Source organism: Rhinolophus hipposideros (assembly GCF_964194185.1).
Source record: "Rhinolophus hipposideros genome assembly, chromosome: 4".
In the NCBI taxonomy this organism is placed as follows: domain Eukaryota; kingdom Metazoa; phylum Chordata; class Mammalia; order Chiroptera; family Rhinolophidae; genus Rhinolophus; species Rhinolophus hipposideros.
In genome coordinates this window covers 1,762,646-1,786,381 of record NC_138050.1, presented here as the reverse complement: position 1 = coordinate 1,786,381, position 23,736 = coordinate 1,762,646, and the positions used below count along the sequence as shown (strand labels likewise).

At 49.0% G+C, this 23,736-nt stretch overlaps 1 protein-coding gene across 3 annotated transcripts in view; it reads right to left on the bottom strand.

The window, feature by feature from the left end:
* LATS2 (large tumor suppressor kinase 2) overlaps nucleotides 1-23,736 on the bottom strand; it is a 126,715-nt gene that overhangs the window by 63,172 nt on the left and 39,807 nt on the right. Inside the window, exons 1-2 of one of the 3 annotated variants that reach the window (XM_081045708.1) lie at nucleotides 17,613-17,840; nucleotides 5,266-5,786 (exon numbers count right to left, since the gene is read on the bottom strand). In XM_081045708.1, the coding sequence (XP_080901834.1) occupies nucleotides 5,266-5,586 (321 nt within the window). In that variant the 5' untranslated portion in view covers nucleotides 5,587-5,786; nucleotides 17,613-17,840. Of the gene's footprint in view, nucleotides 1-5,265; nucleotides 5,787-17,612; nucleotides 17,841-23,736 lie in introns of those variants that run through there. The other 2 variants (XM_081045707.1, XM_081045709.1) reach the window with 2 other exon arrangements.

The window sequence follows — 23,736 nt, the reverse complement described above, 5'->3', positions numbered from 1 at the left end:
GGGGGGGGGCACGGGACGACACACCACACACACAGGTACTTGGAAACAGAATTGGAATCATACTGTATATACAGTATCGACTCTTCCACCTGTCACCCTTGGCACGTCCCTCCTCGCTTTCCTTCATTTCCTTTAATTTGAAAAATTCTGGACACTTTTACCAAAATGTTCGGAGTGGTCATATCTGAGCTAATAGAATTATAGGCAATTTCTATTTTCTTTTTATACTTTTCTATGTTTTCCAAATTTATACAGTGAACACATATGTATTCACTGTATAAGTTTGGAAATAACTAGAGGGGAGCCGGGGGGATGACACAAAGGTATGATTTGCATGTTTCTTGTCAAAGTATTTTAAAGTAAACCTACTTTAAAAACGTACACAGTTTATCTTGTGGCAGGGCCAAATTTAATTTGAAAGTCAAAAAGAAAAAGAAAAGGGGGTGGGGGGAGGCAAGGAACTGCTACACCGGAAATCCATTGTAATACCATATCCTGTAACATTACTGACATTCCTAAAGCTAAGTGTTTCGTTTTTTCTTTCTCATCTTATTAATATTTCAGGGCCATTCTCAGTGCCCAATAACACAGAGAAGTCTTTCCTTTTCAGAGGAAGGGAGGAGGAAATGTACATGTTATCTAAATTCCTTTTATCTTTTTTGTTAGCAAAATGCCTCTATTACAGTAAATAATCCTGAGGCAGGACCTCGCCACTGAAACGAGGGACAGCAGCTTGGTGTCAGCATTTGTCTGGGTGTCTCTACAGCTTTCCTGATGGTGCACCTTGTTAGGGCTGAACATGAATAGCGTGAGGCAGAGTTGTTTCCCGGCCTGTGACAAGGAGCTGGTCCCCTCTTCCCCTCCCCCTGGGCACACCCTCCCGCATGCCCTGCGGGAGGCAGGCCTTGCAATGGGGGATGCGGGAAGGGCACCGCAGTCTGCCACTTGGCACAGGCCCAGTGCACCCAGTACCCGAGGAGTTAGAAATAAATGACCGTGGGAGTCTGAACAGGAGCAAGCTCACGGGCAGCTGGAAGGATCAGGAAGGTCCTGTGGTAAAAAAAGAATTCACGCTGAACCCAGATGCCAAAGTCCAGACACAGGACACTGGACACGACATTACCAGGCAGCACAACGAAACGTGGAAAGAGCCCCACACAGACCGGGGGGAGAGGTGTCTGGGAGCAGGCCACACACAATCTGAGGCGGTGGGGGGGGGGGAACCGGTCGCACACAGAAGAAGGATGGAGCTCCCAGGACGGCCAGCATGGTGACCTGCAGAGGGCCAGCTGTGAGTGGGGCACGAGGGCTGGACAAGCTGAGCAAGTGCTGCCCACAGAAGTGAGAGGACATGGGATGGCTCCTCGCTGGACATGGGGGAGAGAACAGGAGGAAGTCACAGGACAAGACACATTATCAGCAAACCCAGAGGGGACAGTGGCCACAGCCTGAGGACACAACCAGCACCCTCGGGCCACACTGAGGGAGCACTGCCGTCCTTCCTCTTACATGCGTGTGACAAGCATGTCTACCTCATACCTGCTGTAAGAGCTGCGGGGGGGGGGGGCTCCAACCACCTGCATGATACCGAAGCCACAGCTTCTTCTACAACACAGGGAAAACCACTGGGGTCCATCTCAAATGACTGCTGTAATGTTTCAGTGACACTGCGGCCACCAGGTACACTGGGGCAGTACCTGGCTGTGGGCCGCTGTGAACCACAGGTGTCCTCCCCGGGGCATCCCCAGGGCATCCACGGGCCCCAGCGGGCTCTCGTTTGGCAAAGGAACCTGGGTGGGGGGCGTAACATGTAGGATGGGTTGAGAAACTTGAGTTCTTGCACTTTTTGGCTTGCGAATGCAAAGAATTCATTCCCTTTTCCTATTAACCAGTTCACGCTTGACGTATTCGGTGCTGCCATCATTTTCTCAGGAAGCCTGCCTGTGAATACACAGCCCGACTGCTGGCTTTCTTCTTATGCTGAGCGTGGCATAATACGTCGATTTGTCTGTTTACATTCCTTCCTACCCTCATTCCATTAAAGATTGATTTCACTTAAACACATACAATAAGGCTAGGAAAAACAGGCTTAAATCAGGATTAGGAAAGTCACACTAACAGGGAAATTCAGGACCAGAGGAACGTAGCACGCCAGTCCGGAGTCCTGAAGTGTCTGCAAAGCTGCCACACACCTGGCTCCCTCAGCAGAGGGCAGGGTGCCAGCTGCTCAAAGGGAAGCACAAACACCTCCTAGTACCACATCTGAAGGAGATTTGTCACCTGTCTTCCTCTAGGACACACAGGAAAGTGCTTCGTTATTCTAAGGGTCTGGGGGCTGCTGCAATCAGTTGTGGGCTCTCCCAGGTCCCCAGCAAGCATCTGTACCCATCAGCCCACCTCGACCGGTGAGAAGACGAGTCACATGCTTCTGAGAAGCAGAAATGTCATACCTATCAATGTCACTGCAAAACCAAATGAGTGGTTTCTAAAACACTATCAGGAAGAAAAAGAGGGAAAACCTGGAAGTATGGGTATTTGAAACCATAAAGATTAAAAGAAAAAGTGAAGCCAAACGTTATAAATAGTAAAAGCTAAATTTAAATTATTACTTATTCCAGTAATAAGAATATCCAGTGATACAAAATATGACACTCATAACCAAAACACCGACCTTCCCAATTCCTTACATCTATATTTAAAGAACAGCTCCTTCCTTAAGGAATAGTAATATTTTGGCCTTGTTTTTTTCCTATAGGCATTTTCATGTCTTTAGTAATTTATGTGCAAAAATTTATGAACATCGTATCATTTGACATATACATTATATCATTACGGAGAAAATACTTAAAGTCCTTTACTTTTCCAGAAATTTCTATTTCAAACTATTTTAATTAAAAACATACCCATATGTGCTAGTTACATGGGTAAAATTCCTTGGGTAAAAGTCACTGAGCTGTACATTTAGGAATTACGTACTTTTCTTTTATGAATTTTATTTTAACAAAAAGTTTAAAATAAGCACTCATTCATTTACAAACATTCAAGTAAATATTTTCAATGAGTCTTAATCCAAATAAAATGGAAAAAGCGTGTGTGTGCACGTACGATAAAACAGTGCATATAAAAGGGGGTCACCACTAAGCTCCTGTAAGACCTCAGGAAAACATGGAGTATAGTGCCATTCTGATGAATATAGGGTTAAAAAGGGCGATTAGCCTCAAAACATAAGAGAACAGAATTGAACCTAAATTAAAGGGCAATACAATAGAAAACAAAGGGGGAAAACCTGCAAAAATAGGAATTCTCTCCAGCTATTTTATTGTAATTCGAATAATCTGCTTTACTCAAGACACATACACCTATTATAGGTACGGCTGATCTTTTTCTCACACATTATCGGGACTCACATAGTGACTTTCTGAATAGAATTCTCTGAAAGCAAACATACCCTTTATTCAGCCCAGAAACATCTGAGTTGGAGGGTGAAGGCGGAAGGCAGAGCTGTTGTAAGTCAGAAAGGAACGCTGTACACCAACCTGACTCAATTGTTTCAGGAGTATTAACTATGGCAAATGGAGTCCTTTCTGCTAGCAATTAACATAAATAAATATTGATGAGAACTCTCTTGGTGTCGTCATCCTGCATTATACTGTATCAGAAACAGCACCTGTTCCAAGCACTATAATTATCACGAATGGATTTTACCATAACGAGACCCCACCTGTATTTTGGATCATCTGCTTGATTTGTTTCTTTCTGTCACAGCTGAAACACAAACGCAAACAACACTCTGGCTCTGATGACCTCTTTTGTTGGCAAAGTGATTTACAGGGATTGTTAGCTTTGCTGCTGGGCTGCGAGGCTCAGCAGTGTCACTGCAGCGTTTCCCCAGGACGGCCCCTTCCTATGTTCAGACCATCCAGCTCTGCCAGGCTGGCAGCACCTGGCACCACACTCGACCTCATATGCCCACGCTGAGAAAGGCCATGGCTGTGCTGTCAGCTTCCACTGCTGGAACACTCCATGCCGCCTCATTCATGGCCCTGGGCTTCCTAAGCAATGTTCACTACACACGAGTCAGTCCCTGTATGTCCCACAGCAGCAAGGAAGGCCCTACAAATATCTCATCCGAGGCATGTAAATTCTCCACTTAAGTTCTGTGCTAACAAACAAGAGGGAGAGAAAGGAGGGCACAGTTAGCCTTTTCTGTGACCATGACGCCAGGAGTGCACAGTTAGGTTATTTCTAAGAAATTAAAAGTGCTCAAGCCATCCTGATGTGCTTTGAGCATGAAATCTTACTAATTTTCCAAGGCAGTAAAAATACTTCACATTTCCATTTTCATGCAATTGTGACTTTTAAGATGATAGCTGGTAACAAAACACTGGCTTTCAGAGGTCATTTGATAAGGCAACGTATATTTTACTAATCACATTTTTACCTTGGCTGGACACTAGTTCCATGGTTTCCGTTTTATATGGCCCTGCCCCAACCTGGATTTTATTCAGCTTTGTGAATAGCTATGGGACCATCAAGGCATAGCCACACATTGTGTATTTATGTATGATTAGTGCCACTTCCATTAATGTGCCCTTTATTCTTGAGCAATTGAGAAGGTAGACTGTTGCCAACATTTTGATGATTTTTCTAGTCTCTCTCATTTCCTTAATATATTTACATCTCCTATAACAGCATATCGACTTTTTTTTTAAATTTATTGGGGTGACAATCGTTAGTAAAATTACATAATTTCAGGTGTACAATTCTGTATTACATCATCTATAAATCCCACTGTGTGTTCACCACCCAGAGACAGTTCTCCTTCCATCACCATATATTTGATCCCCCTGACTTTTTTTTTTAATAGGAGAAAGAAAACAGTCAAGGAAGAGCCATTGGTGTTAACCTTCCCCTTAACTAAGTAAAAAATGCACAAACCAAAAACAAGATAAGGGAAGCCAGTCTGTCCTATGACAGGTCAGAGTAAGCCCAACTAAACCCTCTGGAAAGGACTCGTGTGAGAGACCTTCACAAGGACAAGACGTACAGGTGGCACAATTCAGGGGCACTGAGACACTCCTGGATGTGGCCAGCAGAAAAGAAGCTAAAAAGACCCTTTTGGAGAGAAGGTGGAGAAGAGGGCATTGACCCACGGGAAGGGCCGGGGCTTGTTAACCTCGACGCCTTCTCTGAGCAGTAACCCACTCAGAAGCCGCGTTGCAGGACTCCCCGGGAGGCCGCCATGTGGGCGGGGCGCTCACCCACCTGGTCGCAGCCTGCGCTCACCAGCTCCTGCAGCATCTGCCGGTTCACTTCGGCTGCGGCCTGCGTGCCCGACTCGTTGGCGAAGGGCAGCAGGGAGTACCGGATCTCCCTCAGGGCTTTCTGGTACGGCCCGAACTTCGGGGCGGCTCTCAGCTGCTGCGGCCGTGCAGCATCCTTGCCCCCCAGGGAGGCGTCCTTTGGTCCCACGGGTGGGCCCTGAGTGGGAAACTTGGGTGGCTGCTTCAGCCCCTCGCGGATCTCCTGCAGGCGCTGCCGGCTATTTCCAGAGTAAGTGGTGGCGGGAAAGGTCTTTGGCCTCATGGTGGGTCCAGTTCCCTCTCACCATAAATACAACCTTCTTCAAGGGTTTTATTGCTTTAAAAAACTGGCAACAGTATCAGTTAGTTGTAAACATACTTTCAAAACAATCTCATTTTAAAAGTTTTCTTTCCTTCAATTTTCGTAGTTCCTATAGAAAACCCGAAATTTTCCAGAGCCTTCATTTTGAAGATCATCAGTACCTGAAAAAGATGGGAAGAAGCGTTCATTGGTGGTTTGCACACACAGTTCAGAACACTTTTCAGAACTGGACAGTGATCTTGAAAATATTCCACTTGGAAAGATTAGGAAAGAACACGTCACCTCTCAGAAATGACATGAATACATGACATCCACGACTGTCCGAAGATGTTTCCCACCCATACGGAGTGACGCGCGGCAGAGCACATCTCCACAGCTGCTGAGAGTGGCTTCAAAGTCAACGCAGGCGAGAACAGCAGTGTTAACCACTGACGGCTCATGGAAGGTACTTTGTTTGAACAGTTTTATTTTGAAATCCACAGCTGGAGTATTCAGAGCCGAACTTTCTCGCACGGGGTCTCGGGTTTCTGGTTGTTCCTAATAAACCAGCTCCTGATCCTCTCCGCTGTCCCTTATCTGGGGCCTCACCCACCTCTCCCCGACCTGACGCTATGCTTCTTCCATCTCTTTGGAAATTTTTCCTCATAAAACCCTCCTAAATTTCCTAACAGCTACCACAAAACACGTCACACTGAAGGTGTCCTATATTGCAACTGAAAGTAGTCCCAGTGCATCAGGAGACGTTCAAGGCAACTGCTTCCTTGATCTTTTGTAAACTGGTCAACTTATCAGCATTTTGACCTAACTACCAAAATAAAAATATCTTTCTTGTACAGACTGACACTTCCATGGAAGGGGACTGTCAGGTATGTGGGTGACGTGTTTCTTAGAGAACACTGTGACAAGGTAAGTTATCTGCATAGACCAGCTAGGACCTCAGCATTTTCCAACAGTGATTAGACCTACTCCAGGCTATGCTTGGATACTCTGTTATTCTTGCATCCAGAAATGAAATGAAGCTCAAAAAAACGAAATCTGACAGTGCCCTTAGCAGCCAGTGAGGTATCTAGTGCAAGTCACTTATCTGGGTGACCTTGGGCCAGTCATCTGCCTTCCCACACCCGCCCTTTGTAGAGCAGATGACAACACTTGGTAACAGGGTGGTGGGGAATATGGAATGAGACAGTGCTCAGCAGTCCTTGGGACAAGGACTTAACCTTGGGACAAGGTCATTATCATTTACATAATCAGCTGCCAAAGTCCAGCACTGAGGCCCACTGGTGGAGAAGGCAAGGGCCTGCCCAGCCTCTGTAGAAAACGGACCCATCAAAGAGCGTCCTTTCCAGGGGGTGGACAAAAGGGGCTGGGCTTTGTTTCAGTAAGGGACTTCAGAAAGTGACAGGGAACTCTGCTTCATAGACATCCTCGGGTGGGAAAGGATAGATACCAGACAGCCAGTATTTACTACATGCCAGGCTTGCTGCAAGAGTGTTGTATGAATTAACTTACATAGATGTATCATGTAAGCATAAAAAAGAGCAAGCCCAAAGGATGATGTTAATACTACCATGTTTCCCCGAAAATAAGACCTAGCCGGACCATCAGCTCTAATGCGTCTTTTGGAGCAAAAATTAATGTAAGATGTAAGACCAGGACTCTTACATTAATTTTTGCTCCAAAAGACGCATTAGAGCTGATGGTCCGGCTAGGTCTTATTTTCGGGGAAACACGGTAGTATTCTTTTCTTAGAGGTGGGAGGATGCAGGGTCATGACCATGCGCTTTCTCTACCTGAGAGAAGACTGCATTTAGAAATAAAGAACCAGACTAAATTTCTCCACATGCAATCATATTTCAGTGCCCCTCAACTGCACTGAAGGTGCGGAAAGGACTTGGGAAGGCTGTGCGGACGTGGCAGGCTGCCTGCTGTAGCCCGGGAGCCTGGCGCTCAGCCCCACTGCTGAACAGTGGGGCACACTGCAACCACACTCATTCTCGGTGGCTTCATGCCCTCAGCATGTGTGTGAAATACCTCACTCTCTGAACCGTGAGTTCACATTCCAACAAGACGGAGACGTTCTGAAGGACATGCTTCACGCATGAGGATCATGAGTGGCTGTCTGAGGACTGAGGCAGAAAGTGCGGCTTCTCCTAGGGGCTCACACGAATCACCTGTTTCCAATCGTGAAGAGAGAAATCATACTATCTTCACAGTAAACAATGAGGAGGGCCTGACAATATGCAGGGAGGATTGCTTGTCAAACTGTATTCATTCCCCCTCTCCCCCACCCACATGTCCACCTTGCAAACATTTATCAAATGCGTCAGTCTCAGGCACCGCTAGGATACACAAAAAAGAGCCAGACCCTGCCTTCAGCAAGTTCACAGTCAAGTGAGAGGTGAGGATGCCTGAAAATAAACAGCTTTAAAGAAAAAGAGACTTCCAAGAGGAGGTGAAAGTCACCTAACAGATGAGAGAATAAAGGAGAAAGTCAGCAAAAGCTGTGAAGTAGAGATAAGCAAAACTGGGGGTATGGAGGGATGGGTTTCCAGGCAGAGGGAGCAGCACATGCAGGAGCAGATGGGCAGGCTCTTCCTGGAGGGCATGGGTGAGATGCAGAGGCTCACAGGCACGGGACTGGGAAGACCGTCCAAGGCCACCCTGCCTGTCTGACTCAGTGAAGAGGATGAGGAGCCGCAGTATGCAGTTGACCTAGAGCAGGGCTGTCCAAACTACGGCCCATGATCCATTCTTAATTGGCCCGCAGCAAATTCCAAAAACATATTTAGTTTACTTAAACAAACCAGGTGAGACGATACGTACTTCACCTCGAGTGAGTGGCCCGGCTGTTTGTATATTTTACCGCATATGGCCCTTGGTGAAAAACGTTCAAAAAAGTTTGGACACCCCTGACCTAGAGTGACATGGCCAGTGCCCTTTAGGGAGTTCAATCTGGAAGCCACTGGAAGGTGGCCTGGAAGGGACAACTCAGCATTCCAGCTGGATGAGAAAACCTGGGTGAGATGCAGCAACCCCAGTGCTTTTAGGAGCTAGTCACACCTTGGCCCGACAGAGATGGAGAGCCAGCAGCAGTGAGACATTTACCCAGCTTGACCTTCCTACGCAGCCACAAGACAGAGGGGTCAGGTGGAGGGAGGCCAGCTCCTGCCCCTCCCAAGTGGCGTCCCTCAGAGGAGCAGCCATCACTAACCATTGAAATACGTTATAATACATGTGACAATAAAAGTTTCCCCTAAGAATTAAGGGATCTGAAACAGAGTAGTAGCTGGAGGACAGAGAAGAAGGTGGAGTCAGTGGTGCCTACAAGCAGGGCCCACAGCAGCCGGTCACGTGCACTAGACAGGCTGCTGCAAGATGGAGCCCGCGGTTTAGGAACCAGAGCCGATGGCGGCGACTTCTCGGAGCCAGGACAGCCACCTGGACAGTGGGGCCAGTTGAGAGAGCAGCCTGTGTGAGGGAGGAGGCAGCTGTGGGGAGGCAAGGACGAGGCTGGGAAGGCTGTGTCTGTGCAAAACCTGAAGCAGCGGAAGGGGCCTGGCTGGCACTGCACCTCTCCGAGCCCCCGTTTCCCGCCTGCCAAGAAGCCTTGCTCTGGCTATGTGCTAGGGTGACACTATGTGTGAGACCACTGCCATCTGTAACACATGGCGCACTGGCCAATGATTAGGATTCCCAGTAAGTTCAGGACTCAGATCAGACCAAAGGCTTCAATCACATCAGGAGACAAGACCGGGGCAAAACGCAGGTGTGCTCAGTGGGAAGGCACCAAAGTGAATGCACAAACAGGATTTCACACTCACTCCAAGTGACCCCTCTTATGTGAGTACTTGATAACCACACTTAAAAAGTTCAAGTACCTTCTTTTAACTTGAAAGAGAGAAAAGCACAGAGGAAAGCTGAAGTCACGAGCAGTGCAGTCTGAAGGTGCTCCATTCCCAGCAGGCCTGAGCTTCACTGAGCTGCCTGCCTCCCAGACGACCGAACCAGCTCCCATCTGGGCGACCCTGGGCTAGTCAAGGCACCGTATTCGCCCTGACCTCTGGAACTTGGCAAGGCCACTCTATGCACCACGACAAATGTCCTCCCGGGCAAGTCACTTCCCCACCTGGAATTCCCCACCAAGGAGAGTTCCCGAGGCCACCACGTCACCTCTGGGCCGCAGCACCGACAGTGTGGGGGGCTGACGTGCCTGGCTCCTCGTCAGTCTCCGGAACCGCAAGCAGGGCACGGGCAGGAGTGCGGGCGGAGTAAGGCAGGCCATTGGGAGAGCCGCAGGCTGTGCACGTGCGGGCACGGGTAGGTGGCAGGGTGCTCTCTCCGGACCTGTAAATTCAGGCGCCAGCAAAATGTCCCCGAGTGAAGCTTACAGATACTATTATAAAGTCTCTGAGCCAGGATGCTACAACATGGGGACCTGGAGGACACTGAGCTCAGCGAGACACCACTTCTGTGAGGCAGCTGGAGCAGGCAGAGGCAGAGGCGAAGGCGGAGCAGGCGGCGCCAGGGCTGCGGCATGGGGAGCACTGTTTCTGGGTACAGAGCTTGTGTCTCGGATGATGCGAGTTCTGAGTGTAGTGTGTGGCCGATGACAGCACAATACGAGTGTATGTCGGTCCATGAACTGCACACGTGTGAGTGGTTAAAAGATAAGCATCATGTACATTTCACCTTGATTAAAAAATGGGGAAAAGGTCACCTAACTATTCCCCTCTAGCTACCCAGTGTTTGGACAACGGGCCCCTTTCTAACCATAGCTACACAATAAACAGACTTGACCTTGGGGCTGGGTGCTGGCAGAGCAAAGTCCCCTGGCCGAATGCAGCCTGAGCAGCAGGCGCACTGTCACCTCCCTGCCAGGGACACTGGAACACACAGTGGGGAGCGGTTTCCTCTGGGCCCACTCGCGGAGATACTGTGAGTTTTAAGCACCTGTGTGTCCCAAAATGTTCCAGTTATAAAGCCGCCAGGGCCATGGACACCAGGCAGGTCTTCCTGTTCTCACGTCTGCGTTTATGCTGAGCTAAGAAATACCAAGGAGATGCACGCACACAGACTCCAGTCCACAGGTCCTGCTTTCCTTTTTTTCTTTATTCCCCTCAACAGTTTATTATGAAAATTTTCTAACATACAAAAAGATTGAAAGAATTATTCAGTGACACCCCAAACCCCACCACCAGGAGGGCTCCCTGGTATGGAGGGAGAAAGAGGCCTGTCATGTGGGTCTCAGCTCCCGCTCCCCACACAAGAACACAGGACATGATGAGGCCAAAAAGGAACACCCACGGAGCCGTAGGTAGGGAAGTCACACCACTACATTCTCGCTGGTGGCTGGTCGAGACACAAAAGCAAACATCCGCCGGTACCCCAGTGAGGGGTCTTCCTGCACCCCAGTCTCGCTGGCGGCCGGGCGAGACACAGGAAGTAGGATCCACACGATCCGCAATGTAATCCGCTTGCTAACCTCACTTGCTAGCCTCAATCTGCCATCCGCTTCTCTGCCAACCAGCCAACCCCCTAGCGTAGCCATGGCAGTTATATTAGTGGCCAATGGCTAACCGGTTACAGCGACGGCCAACCAGTCACAGCTGATGACCATCTACTACCCGAGCCAGCACCTTTCCACGTGAGGCCGAGAGCCTGGAAACTGCTCTCCTGGCTCTGTCTCCACAAAGCCACTTCTCACAGTGGTCACTTGCTTCCATCCCACTCCAGTCTCCCAGGAAGCACTGGCCCTAGGATCACCAGAGGTACTGTCCCTGTCTTAAGTGAGTATGTAAAATAGCACCTATGGGCAAACTATGCTCTTCCTGAATAATCTGGAAAGGATCAAACTTTCCTTCAGTCTCATAAAGAATGAAAGTACCAGGAGTGCCAAAAACATGTATACAAGTAGACACTTTGGTCAATGTTGCTCAAGCAGTAATTCGCAGTAATCAGAAGTGTCTGGACGCTGATGGGAACCACTTTGAGCACCTCTTGTAATTGCAGAAGTCAAACGTGACTTGTATTCCTCTTTTGTTATGGGTATATATTGAGTATTACAATTTTAAAAGTTTTCCTTTCTTAAAATGTATATACAGTTTTTTGGCACCCTCTGTATTTTCTCAGCTTGAGAGTTTGTATTTTAGGCTTTACTTTAAAGACAGATTTCATGGTCAAAGTATGAAGTTCTGAAAGAATTTTTCATGAGAATACTCATCAGTCAAATTAAGATTGCAGCTGGAAATGAGGTATCCTGACACACTACTATATCATTTTAATAAGTTAACATATGAGAAATGTTCTTTCATCATGAGTTTTATAAATAAGACGTAAGGCCTCATGGATGTGAACTTTAAAAAATGGGGACACAAGCAAAATAAATCTACCTTTGTAAGTTTCTTTGGCATCATCAGTTATCTTAAATATACGTTAAAAGAAACTACAAGGCACTGCAATTTTAAAACTAACAACTCGCAAAACAAAAACAGCTCATTTCCAAATCTGGAGCTGAGATAGGTACTAAATCCTACACTCAGTATGGGTGGCTCGTGTAAAAACTTAACGTGAGAGCAATCTTGTAAGCACTGCTTAATTTGGCTGTACCAAACCCAATTCCAATTCTTGATCCAATCCTGGAAAACACTATCAGATGTTCAAGAATTTTTATTCTAATTTCTCCTAGTGCTTCATGAACCTAGACTGGCTGCCAAACACACATCAAGCACCAACCAAAGAACCCACCAAACCCACGTCTCGTGGGGCCTCCACTAATAACACATGATGGCATTTTTAAAAACAGAATTTCTTGGACCTAAAATTCCAGTTATTATTCAAATCATATACTTACTATAATTAACTAGCAAAGATGAAACTAAACCAGGCAGATGGGCCAGGCCTCCAGCCAGATGCCGGAGTGTCAGAGTCACAATAGCCCGCCAGGCTGACATGCCTCCCAGCGCTGTCCAGGGACCCACAGGGCAGGGGCTACTCCTCAGAATGAGGGTGTCCAAGGACCTAGTGATTACCTCCCTCTGGCGGTCCAGGAACACTCTCCAATCAACAGCATCGACACAAGGTTTCAATGCGGTTAAAGGTGCTACAAGTGTGCCAAATACTGAGCTGGACCTTATATGGTCTCACCCAGGCGAAACAGGGTGTCACCCCTAAATAACACCTACAATCTAGGAGAAAAGGAAACCAGCACATTCTCTATTAGCTTGGTACATGATAGCTGTGTGATACAGGATATAGGGCGGGATTACACGAGATTAAATTCAAGTTCATACCCCAGCAGGGGTTTCAATCTTTCAGAAAGCCCAGACTCCTCTGCCCCACCTCCTTCCCTCCAAGTTCCGGGTGTACCCCAACCCAGGAGTCAGAATGCCCAGTCCACATGAGAAGTCACTGCTACGCACAGAGGTATATCTGTGGTGGCCAAAGAATCCCAGTGCTCGTGCCTGTTTGGAGAAAACCTCCCAGTGAAAGGAGTGTCCCACCAAAGTTGGAAAGGCTAAGGGATGTGATTTGATGGAGGAAGTGTGAAGCTATTCTTGGAGTCTGGAACTTCCTGTGAAAAGACTCAAACGTAGAGGGGAAAGATGAACAGGCAGACAGTGTTGGGGAGGGGCAGGTCCTCTCTGGGTGCATTTAACGAAAACACTGGAGACTCAGGAGACAGAGCGGAGTTAATTACTGAAGGAACAGGCTGTCCCTAACATGCCTGCTCCAGGTAACCACCTGGAGGTGGTGAGGCCGCTACTCCACATGGAGGCCCACTGCCTTCGAAAGCAGACTTACAGTTTAAGAAGACCCTTCCCATCCCAGCTAATCTAGGGGCCTCAGTACTGCAACAGCCATAACAGTCCATACAAACCACTGCTACTAACTATGAGATTTTTCATTTTCCTCCAGAAAAATTCCCATGAATGTCAAACATTGGCACAGAAACAAAAAGTATTTAATTAACTTAAAAGAAGCTGCTTGTCACACTTAGGTCAACATGATGTAGATGGCATGCGACAAAGTTTTCATTCAGTGAATGGCAAGCAATAAGCAATGCCAAATTTCCATCCTAACTTTAGCATGATAACCATTATTTCCAACATCACCTCGTTTTAATAATACTTCCAGAATGAACCTATCCATCAGATAACACTGCCCTTAAAGCTGACTAGGAGTGAAACTCAGGGCCCGAGCAGGGAGCCACTTAAAGGTGCTCTGCGTAACACAGCCCCACTTCAGAGAGGCATCCAGCCCACAGTGGGAATGGTAACCCCAGGACTGGTTCAATTTGGAGGCCCAGTTCTGTTGAGTGAAACAGCTAAGCTTTTCTCTGAAGCTTTTTAAAAAGGAAAGAGATTCAGAGAACTTCTGGAGCTAGAAGTCAGTCACTTCATTCTGTTGTTCAGGATATTTTGCTCCTCGTTAGAGCAGATTTACAGTCAAGACCAAATAAATTCACAGAATTCATCTTCTGTTTTTCAAGCCTGTTTTTAAAAAGTCCGTAAGGAATTTTTTTCAAAGTTTCACATTATTGTAACCATGAAATAAGATATAAAAGCAGCTTTTCAAAAACAGTGTATGTCTGGTTTTCCAGCACAGAGCAGAACACACCCCAAAGCTTCCCCAAACCCTGCCTGTGTGTTTACTGCGCATTTATCAGCATCAGCACTTCCCCCACCTCCACGCACACAGTGGGATCTAGGAGCCTAGGGCTGGCTACTTACAACACAGCATTTAAAACAAGGCATCTCATTGTAAAAACAGTCCCCTCCCATCAGAAGAAAGTCCCTCCCACCAGCCCTGTGATTTGCTGAGAAAGAAGTATGTACAGTTCCAGCTTACCCTTAAGTGAAAACTATTTCAAACTGGATGCAGAAGCTGTAAGAATCCTTCCCGGTTCTACAATGCTCTGATTCTACTAACTCACCATTATCATTTTGCTTGACGTCTTCTGCTCAGATACCACTTTAAATTGCTTGACATTTTAAGATTAAATACTCAGCAATTTTAATTTCAAAGGAACGCTGGTGTATCCTATACGCCTGGATAATGAGACTAAATTTTATGAGAAGCTGAATAACATAGTGTCTTGTTAATTATAATTTAAAACAGACTTTCTTAAACAGTCTCTGCGTTCTTACTTTGGAAGATTTTTCTATTACTACCTTATTACACCAATAAGGATGGTAAGGATCTTTCTTGCTAAAGAAAAAAAAAAGTACACGATACAAAGCAGCCTAGTCTCCTAATGTGGCATCAAAAACAGTGAGCCATCAGCAGGGATCAAGGTGAGGTCCCACTGCAGTGTGGAGCCAGGTCTACTTGGTACAAATTCCTGAATAAGCAGGCACCAGTTACCTTCTCCATTACCAAAGGGGACCCCTCAGCTACTGAGGGAAACTTCAACAGGACACTTGTACCGAGGTCACGCACGTCCTGTGACTTCCCACTCTCCTTCCGGCACACTCAAGCTCCTGGTTAAGGCGTGGGCTGACTTCCCCGACATTGTGCATGTATTTGGCAGAGCAGTCTGCGAAGAGCCCTGGCGGCTGTCACTTAGGTCTAGGTCGCCCGCACACTTAAAACACCTCACTTACCCCGCAGGAATGCGTAAATGTCCAAGTTCTCGCTTACAATCGTGTCAACATGAGCAAATCTGCCCATAAAGTGTACCCGCAAAAGAGGGCTGGGAGCGCAGCGGCAGGCCTGAGCACCAGGGCCCGGGACCAGCAGGCAGGCCAGGCCCTCGCGGGCAGCGGGGAAGGCGCGAGCACTGCGGGGGCGCAGCCCGCCCAGTCCCGGGACCGAGAGGGGGAGGCCGTGAGAACCACAACGCGCGAAGGCTCCACGCGGTACTAGGGGCCGTGCGACGGCGGGGTCCTGGGTGGGGGACATGCGACGGCGCGGTCCTGAGGAGAGAGGGGGGACATGCGACGGCGCGGTCCTGAGGAGAGAGGGGACATGCGACGGCGCGGTCCTGAGAGAGGGGACATGCGACGGCGCGGTCCTGAGGAGAGACGGGACATGCGACGGCGCGGTCCTGAGGAGAGAGGGGACATGCGACGGCGCGGTCCTGAGGAGAGAGGGGACATGCGACGGCGCGGTCCTGAGGAGAGAGGGGACATGCGACGGCGCGGTCCTGAGAGAGGGGACATGCGACGGCGCGGTCCTGAGGAGAGACGGGACATGCGACGGCGCGGTCCTGAGGAGAGAGGGGACATGCGACGGCGCGGTCCTGAGGAGAGAGGGGACATGCGACGGCGCGGTCCTGAGGAGAGACGGGACATGCGACGGCGCGGTCCTGAGGAGAGACGGGACATGCGACGGCGCGGTCCTGAGGAGAGACGGGACATGCGACGGCGCGGTCCTGAGGAGAGAGGGGACATGCGACGGCGGGGCCCTGAGGAGAGACGGGACATGCGACGGCGCGGTCCTGAGGAGAGAGGGGACATGCGACGGCGGGGCCCTGAGGAGAGACGGGACATGCGACGGCGCGGTCCTGAGGAGAAAGGGGACATGTGACGGCGCGGTCCTGAGGAGAGACGGGACATGCGACGGCGGGGCCCTGAGGAGAGACGGGACATGCGACGGGGGGCCCTGAGGAGAGACGGGACATGTGACGGCACGGTCCTGAGGAGAGAGGGGACATGCGACGGCGGGGCCCTGAGGAGAGACGGGACATGCGACGGCGGGGCCCTGAGGAGAGACGGGACATGTGACGGCGCGGTCCAGAGGAGAGGGGGGACATGCGACGGCGGGGCCCTGAGGAGAGACGGGACATGTGACGGCGCGGTCCAGAGGAGAGGGGGGACATGCGACGGCGGGGCCCTGAGGAGAGAGGGGACATGCGACGGCGGGGCCCTGAGGTGAGACGGGACATGCGACGGCGCGGTCCTGAGGAGAAAGGGGACATGTGACGGCGCGGTCCTGAGGAGAGACGGGACATGCGACGGGGGGCCCTGAGGAGAGACGGGACATGTGACGGCGCGGTCCTGAGGTGAGACGGGACATGAGACCGCGGGGCCCTGAGGAGAGGGGGGACATGCGACGGCGGGGCCCTGAGGAGAGACGGGACATGCGACGGCGGGGCCCTGAGGAGAGACGGGACATGCGACGGGGGGCCCTGAGGAGAGACGGGACATGTGACGGCACGGTCCTGAGGAGAGAGGGGACATGCGACGGCGGGGCCCTGAGGAGAGACGGGACATGTGACGGCGCGGTCCAGAGGAGAGGGGGGACATGCGACGGCGGGGCCCTGAGGAGAGACGGGACATGTGACGGCGCGGTCCAGAGGAGAGGGGGGACATGCGACGGCGGGGCCCTGAGGAGAGAGGGGACATGCGACGGCGGGGCCCTGAGGTGAAACGGGACATGCGACGGCGGGGCCCTGAGGAGAGACGGGACATGCGACGGCGGGGCCCTGAGGAGAGGGGGGACATGCGACGGCGGGGCCCTGAGGAGAGACGGGACATACGACGGCACGGTCCTGAGGTGAGACGGGACATGCGACGGCGGGGCCCTGAGGAGAGACGGGACATGCGACGGCGGGGCCCTGAGGAGAGAGGGGACATGCGACGGCGGGGCCCTGAGGAGAGGGGGGACATGCGACGGCGGGGCCCTGAGGAGAGACGGGACATGCGACGGCGGGGCCCTGAGGAGAGACGGGACATGCGACGGCGGGGCCCTGAGGAGAGAGGGGACATGCGACGGCGGGGCCCTGAGCGGGACCCTCCGGGGCTCCAGGGGAGGCGGGGCCCCGCGAGATCCCCGCCCCCGGCCCGGCCCGGCCCGCGGCGCCCCTGCCCACCCGCCGAAGCCGCCCGCCCGCCGCCCCGCGCAACAAAGCGGCGCCGCCCGCCCGACCTCCCCACCCGTCACCGACTCACGGCCCGGGACTGCGACCACGACGCCTCCGACTCGGCGGCTGCGAGCGGGCCCCTGCGTACCAACTTCCCGGCCAGTCTCCGACCCGCCCTCCTCACCTCGGCGCCGTCTTACCGCCTTGGGGCCGCCCTGGCCCGCGGCTCCGGGGCCTCGCGCACCGGGGGACCGGGCGCCGGTGGTGGCAGTGGTTGCTGGCCCCGCGGGGACTGGGGCGTCCCGGGCGGCGGCGCGGACGGCGGCGGCTCCATCTTCCCGGGCGCTCGCGCCGCCGCTCCGACGCGCAGACCCAAGTGGGACATTCGCTACATTGTTGGCATTCCACGGGTATCACGTGACCGCCGCCGCGTCACGCTCGGCCGCCGACCCGCCCGGCGCTCGGCCCGCCCCTCCCGCCGCTTCCTGGTCCCGCCGCCACCTGCGGCCCGGGCTGCTGTCACCGCCCCGCTGCACGCTGCCCCCATGGCACTCATTGCAAGTTGTTCACGGTTCCTAAAACCATCTTTTCTCGGACGGCTCACGCCAGCCTGTGTGCAGACAGTAAGTTAACAGGCCTGGAGGACCCTTAAGTTACCAGGTCGGTGTCAGCCACCAAAAGTGAGGGCAGAGACGGACACACGGCTGGCTGGCCATGGAATCAAGTCACAGAGAAGGATGTCAGATACACCCAGATGGACTCACACCCAGTGTTGTGTACGTGGTGTGTAGAGTGTTGTGTGATATACATACAGTGTACTGATATTTGCCAGCAAGTGACTTGTCCGCCGCTGCACACTCTCTGCATTTGGGGCCATGGATTTGGTACCAGGACATGTGCAGGGACTGTGCTGCCATGTAGAGCAGAAGTAACACTGGCAGCCAAATGCTCCACCTACTGCTGGCTCTCCTGTGTCATACTTCCTACCACCTACTGTCTATGGCCCATTAATCAACTCTCATGAAATTTTCAAGTTTTAATCTCCAAAGAAACAATAATGAAGGTCGTCTCTAGATGACTTTAACACCATTTCCAGCTCGATATGCCACCCTGTCCCCCTTCCTAGCTGAGCCCCAGCTGGGCTTTCAGCCCTGCCTCTGCCTTAGCTCTTCCCGGGAGCCTCCTCACCCCTCCCTCTGTGTTCTCTCTCCTGGGAGCTGATTATTAGACTTCTATTGTGCAGCTGGGAACTCAATTTCATTTTCCAGTCTTTTCTTGTACTGGACCCACGCATTCGGCACCCTACTGGGAGCAGAAGCAGCCTCCAGGGAATATTCTGTGAAGGAGCGCCCCTTGCACTCACCTGTGTACATTTTCACTCACACACTGAGCATCCTGTCTCCACCTAGGCCATAGGCCACGGGGCCGCTGCCAGCCTTCCTTTGTGTGTGTTTAAATGTCCTGCCCTTGTTCTGTCTTCAAGATGTAAACATAATTTTTAAAAACAATTGTCAAATGAAATATTGTAAATAAAAGGAACTTAATAGATTTTACAATTTATGTGTAAAACACTGAATAAAATGTAATTACAATAAGCATTGTAGCATGGTTTGCAATAGAGAAAAATCAGGAAGAACCTAAATGTCCATCAATAGGGAAGAGTAAGAAAATAAAAAGTAGATGTTCAAATGATGAAATATATAAAATAACTCTTTTCAAAGGATAAATGATTGTAGATAGAATTCAAAATCACTGTAGAGTGGAAAAAAGCAAATGGCAGAACTATATACACACTATATTTATAAACAAAATCCTGCAGAACCTATACGAACCATGTATTTATGAAAGTATCATCACGGACTGAAAGAGTACACACCAAATGCATTGTCCAGGTAGAAGGAAGGAGGTAAATTAGACTGAGAGAAAAATGCAGACTTCAACTTTATCTGCAATGCTTTCTTTTATTAACAAAAAGTGAAGCAAAACTGTCAAAAATCTTAAAATTTGTTGATTCTGGGTGATTTAATAACCAGTGCTGCGTTATTCTTTGTGCCTTTAGAAAAAAACCCTTAAAATTGTCAAATGTATACATGAAACAAATTGGAAACAAGTTAGTTTCCAAATAGAGGCTTGCTTGGAGAAACTGTGACACACCTATATAGAGAAAATTATGATTAATGAGGCTGTTGGTATGTGTTTATTGACATGGAGGCATTCATTCCTTTGGACTTTTGGTTTTTAATTTTTGAGTACCTGCTGTGAGCCATGAGCTAAACCATATTGTAAAAGCACATATGATTTAGCCCCTGGTAGAGCTCACAGTCCTGTAGATGTGTTCAAGAAAAAAACAAGTGGCAGTATCTAATTTTGTGTACAAGCATACATGTATACATATACACATATATATAATGCATATGTATTTTTCAGTCCAGAAAAATCTGCAGGCTAAGGTTAAAAATGATAGCCTCTGAATGTGGTAATTCTGGGTGATTTTTGTCTTATAATTCCTGATACTTCTACCACACAATAATTAACAAAGTTTATGTTTAAATAAATAATCAGCTAAATAAGTACATCCATATAAGCCAGCTAAGAAGGGAAGAAAAAAGAGATAACACAAGGGCAGCTGAGCCCACAGCCTACAGTAGGGGCAATGTTGCAGTGTATAAATTAACACTTCATGAATGCACGCACACGTGTGTGGGTGTGTGTGTGCATGTCCTTACTCCATCCCAGGTGGTGTGTATGTGTGTGTGTCCTTACTCCATCCCAGGTGGTGTGTGTGTGTGTGTGTGTGTCCTTACTCCATTTCAGGTGGTGTGTGTGTGTGTGTGCGTGTCCTTACTCCATCCCAGGTGCTGTGTGTGTGTGTGTGTCCTTACTCCATCCCAGGTGGTGTGTGTGTGTGTCCTTACTCCATCCCAGGTGGTGTGTGTGTGTGTCCTTACTCCATCCCAGGTGGTGTGTGTGTGTGTCCTTACTCCATCACAGGTGTTGTGTGTGTTTATGTGTCCTTACTCCATCGCAGGTGTTGTATGTCTCTGTGTGTGTGTGTGTGTGTGTGTGTGTGTATGTTCTGTGTGTCCTTATCCATCCTAAGTGTTGTGTGTGTGTCTGTGTGTGTATTGTTACTCGATCAGTGGAAGAAAGCAAGGGGACCTGTCTCCTGAAATTTTAATGACGGCGGAGTAATGTCTGTGAGGGTCCCAGGGAAAGAAGGGGGTGATCCCGGCTCCCAACACGGGGTACAGCTCATTTCTCTGGGTACAAATGGACGCCTGGGACATGAAGGCGCTCAGCGGACAGAATCCTGTGAGCTCCTCTGAAATATTTCCCACGACGAGAGAAGATGGATCCCGATATCGGCAGCTGTGGGTGAAAGGCTGCAGGCAGAACCAATGCCATTTAAATAAGTAAACCTAGACTCAACCCCAATCACCTTGGATGTCCTGTTTGCAGCCCAGTACACAGATATTTAAAACCTTGATGGAATAAGTGGAATAAAACCAAGAAAAAGGATTTTGGAATGTCGGCTTCACCAGTCATCCCACCCTTTATCCCCACTTCCCCTCTATCCCACCTTTGCCTTCTACCGTCTGTCAATAATGGGTTGGGATGATGGACTTTAACAAAAATCTCTATCGCTTGGCTACTTTATCATGAGCACGAGTCCCTCATGACCCGTGAGGTCATGACACTTTCTTAACGGGGGGATTGCTTTTACGGAATCTGCGGTGTATTTCAATATCTCACACTCCAGGGTTGCTCTGGAATGAACAGGTGTTGTATGTGTGTGTGTGTGTGTGTCCTTACTCCATCCCAGATCTTATGTGTATGTCTGTGTGTGTTCTGTACATCCTTACTCCATCTCAAGTGTTATATGTGTGTGTGTTTGTGTCTTTACCCATTGCAGGTGTATGTGTGTGTTCTGTGTGTCCTTACTTTATCCCACATGGTGTGTGTGTGTGTGTGTCCTTACTCGATCCCAGGTGTTGTGTGTGTCCTCACTCCATCGCAGGTGTTGAATGTGTGTGTCTGTGCATGTGTTCTGTGTTTTTACTCCATTCCAGGTGGTGTGTGTATGTGTGTGTGTGTCCTTACTCCATCCCAGGTGTTTTGCGTGTGTGTGTGTGTCCTGTGTGTCTTTACTCCAATCCAAGTGTTGTGTGTTTGTATGTGTCCTTACTCCATCACAGCTGTTGTCTGTATGTGTGTGTGTGTGTTCTGTATGCCCTTACTCCATCGCAAGTGTGTGTGTGTCTCCTTACTCCATCACAGGTGTGTGTGTGTGTGTGTGTGTCCTTATTCTATCCCAAGTGGTGTGTTTGTGTGTGTGTGTGTGTATGTTTGTGTGTGTGTGTGTGTTCTTACCCCATCCCAGGTGTTGCCCCAAACTTGTGTATGATCTCACTTAATCCTCCAGTATGATTAATCCCGTTTTATAGAAAAGGACCTTGAAACACTGCCACTCCCAGATCAAAGAGCTGGGGTTTGAACCCTGGTCTACAAAACTCCAGAGCTTTGAAACACTGAATTACTAAGCATTCTTCAGGAATCTTAAAAACTCATGATTATAATGTACTTATAAATAAGGAAAGTAAGGTGAGGAAGAGGGAGGCTCAGAGACTGTCTGGAACATCAGCCAGAGCAGAGCACAGGCTGGGCCGCCCCAGGGGACCTGCTCACCAGCACCGCTGATTCCAACCAGTAAAAGACCCTTTGCTTCTTTGGTTCCTGGACATTTCCCAAAAAGTTCATATTACTGGAGGTCAGACTTAGGGAAAAGTGGTTTAGTGTTGTTTTTCAGAGAGTAATAGATTAATAGATGAATAAACAGAAACGTTTTATATCTTGTACTTTTTAAAAGCTTTTATTTAATAGGTTCCACCACTAGGATTCTTCTAAAAATTATTTTATTTCACTTTTTAATTGTGGTAAAATACACATAACATAAAATTTACCATCTTAACCATCTTTAAATGTACACTAATTTTTTATAATAAGGAAAACAATTTTGATACCAGAGGGAAAAGGTCCCCAGTATTAAATTTCAATTCTTATATTTATTGTGTTTTCTAAAATTAAAAGCATGACAGAGTAAACTTTCCGCTGATTTCAATTTATTTCTACTTGCTTTGCTTTTAGCCATTTGTAAAATAGAACCTCCTAGAAATTTTGGTAAAAGCTTCTGGTGCACTTTTAGGGGAAGGCCCCGGCTCCAGCAAGCCTTAAGGGGCGGCCACCTTGTCGGCTCTGCAGACCTGCCCTTCCAGCCACCTCCAACAGCTCGGTTTCATTCTCTGAATAGCTACTCTGCCTCTGAGATGAGTAATGAAGCATGTGATTGCATAAGTCAGAGTTGCTCAATAATTTAAGAAGATTTGTTCCCAGAAGACCTCAAAGAAACCCTGTCAAGATAAAGATCACATTCTACATTTAAAGAATTTTATGTTGACACTTTACATTATTAAGAGATGAATTGCTAAAATAAATTTTCTTTTCTTACCACATCCTCTGTTAGCTTACTTTTTATGCTGAGTGAGCTATGACAGCAACACCAAACTGTTTACTTATTTCTCATTACATTTATATTTGGCTACAACTGCTATTTCATTTGTAGACATGAGCGGGATGTTGTTGTGTCTGTAACTGAAAGAAAAATTTCACCATAAAGGTCTATATGCTCCTACATGCTCTAAAATCTTTCATTCAAAGATTTAATCTAATCTTTTGCAGTTAAAATTGGTAAAACTTGCTTTAGGAAGAACAAAAAGGGTAAGGCTTGAACTCTTGTCTCAAGAAAATCAATTTCTATAACAAAATTAAAATTTCCAAAGGAGGGGCGGACGGGTGGCTGGGGCAGACCGGTGGCTCAGTTGGTTAGAGCATGAGCTCTGAGCAACGGGGCTGCCGGTTCGATTCCCACATGGCCCAGTGAGCTGTGCCCCCTGCAACTAGACTGAAGTCAGTGAGCTGCCGCTGAGCTCCCAGATGGCTCAGTTGGTTAGAGCGCATCCTCTCAACCACAAGGTTGAGACTCCTCGACTCCCGTAAGGGATGGTGGGCAGCGCCCCCTGCAACTAAGATTGAACACGGCACCTTGAGCTGAGCTGCCACTGAGCTCCCAGATGGCTCAGTTGGTTGGAGCCCTGGTTCTCAATCACAAGGTTGCCGGTTCAACTCCCACAAAGGATGGTGGGCTGTGCCCCTGCAACTGACAATGGCAACTGGACCTGGAGCTGAGCTGCGCCCTCCACAGCTAAGATTGAAAGGACAATAACTTGACTTGGAAAAAAAGTCCTGGAAGT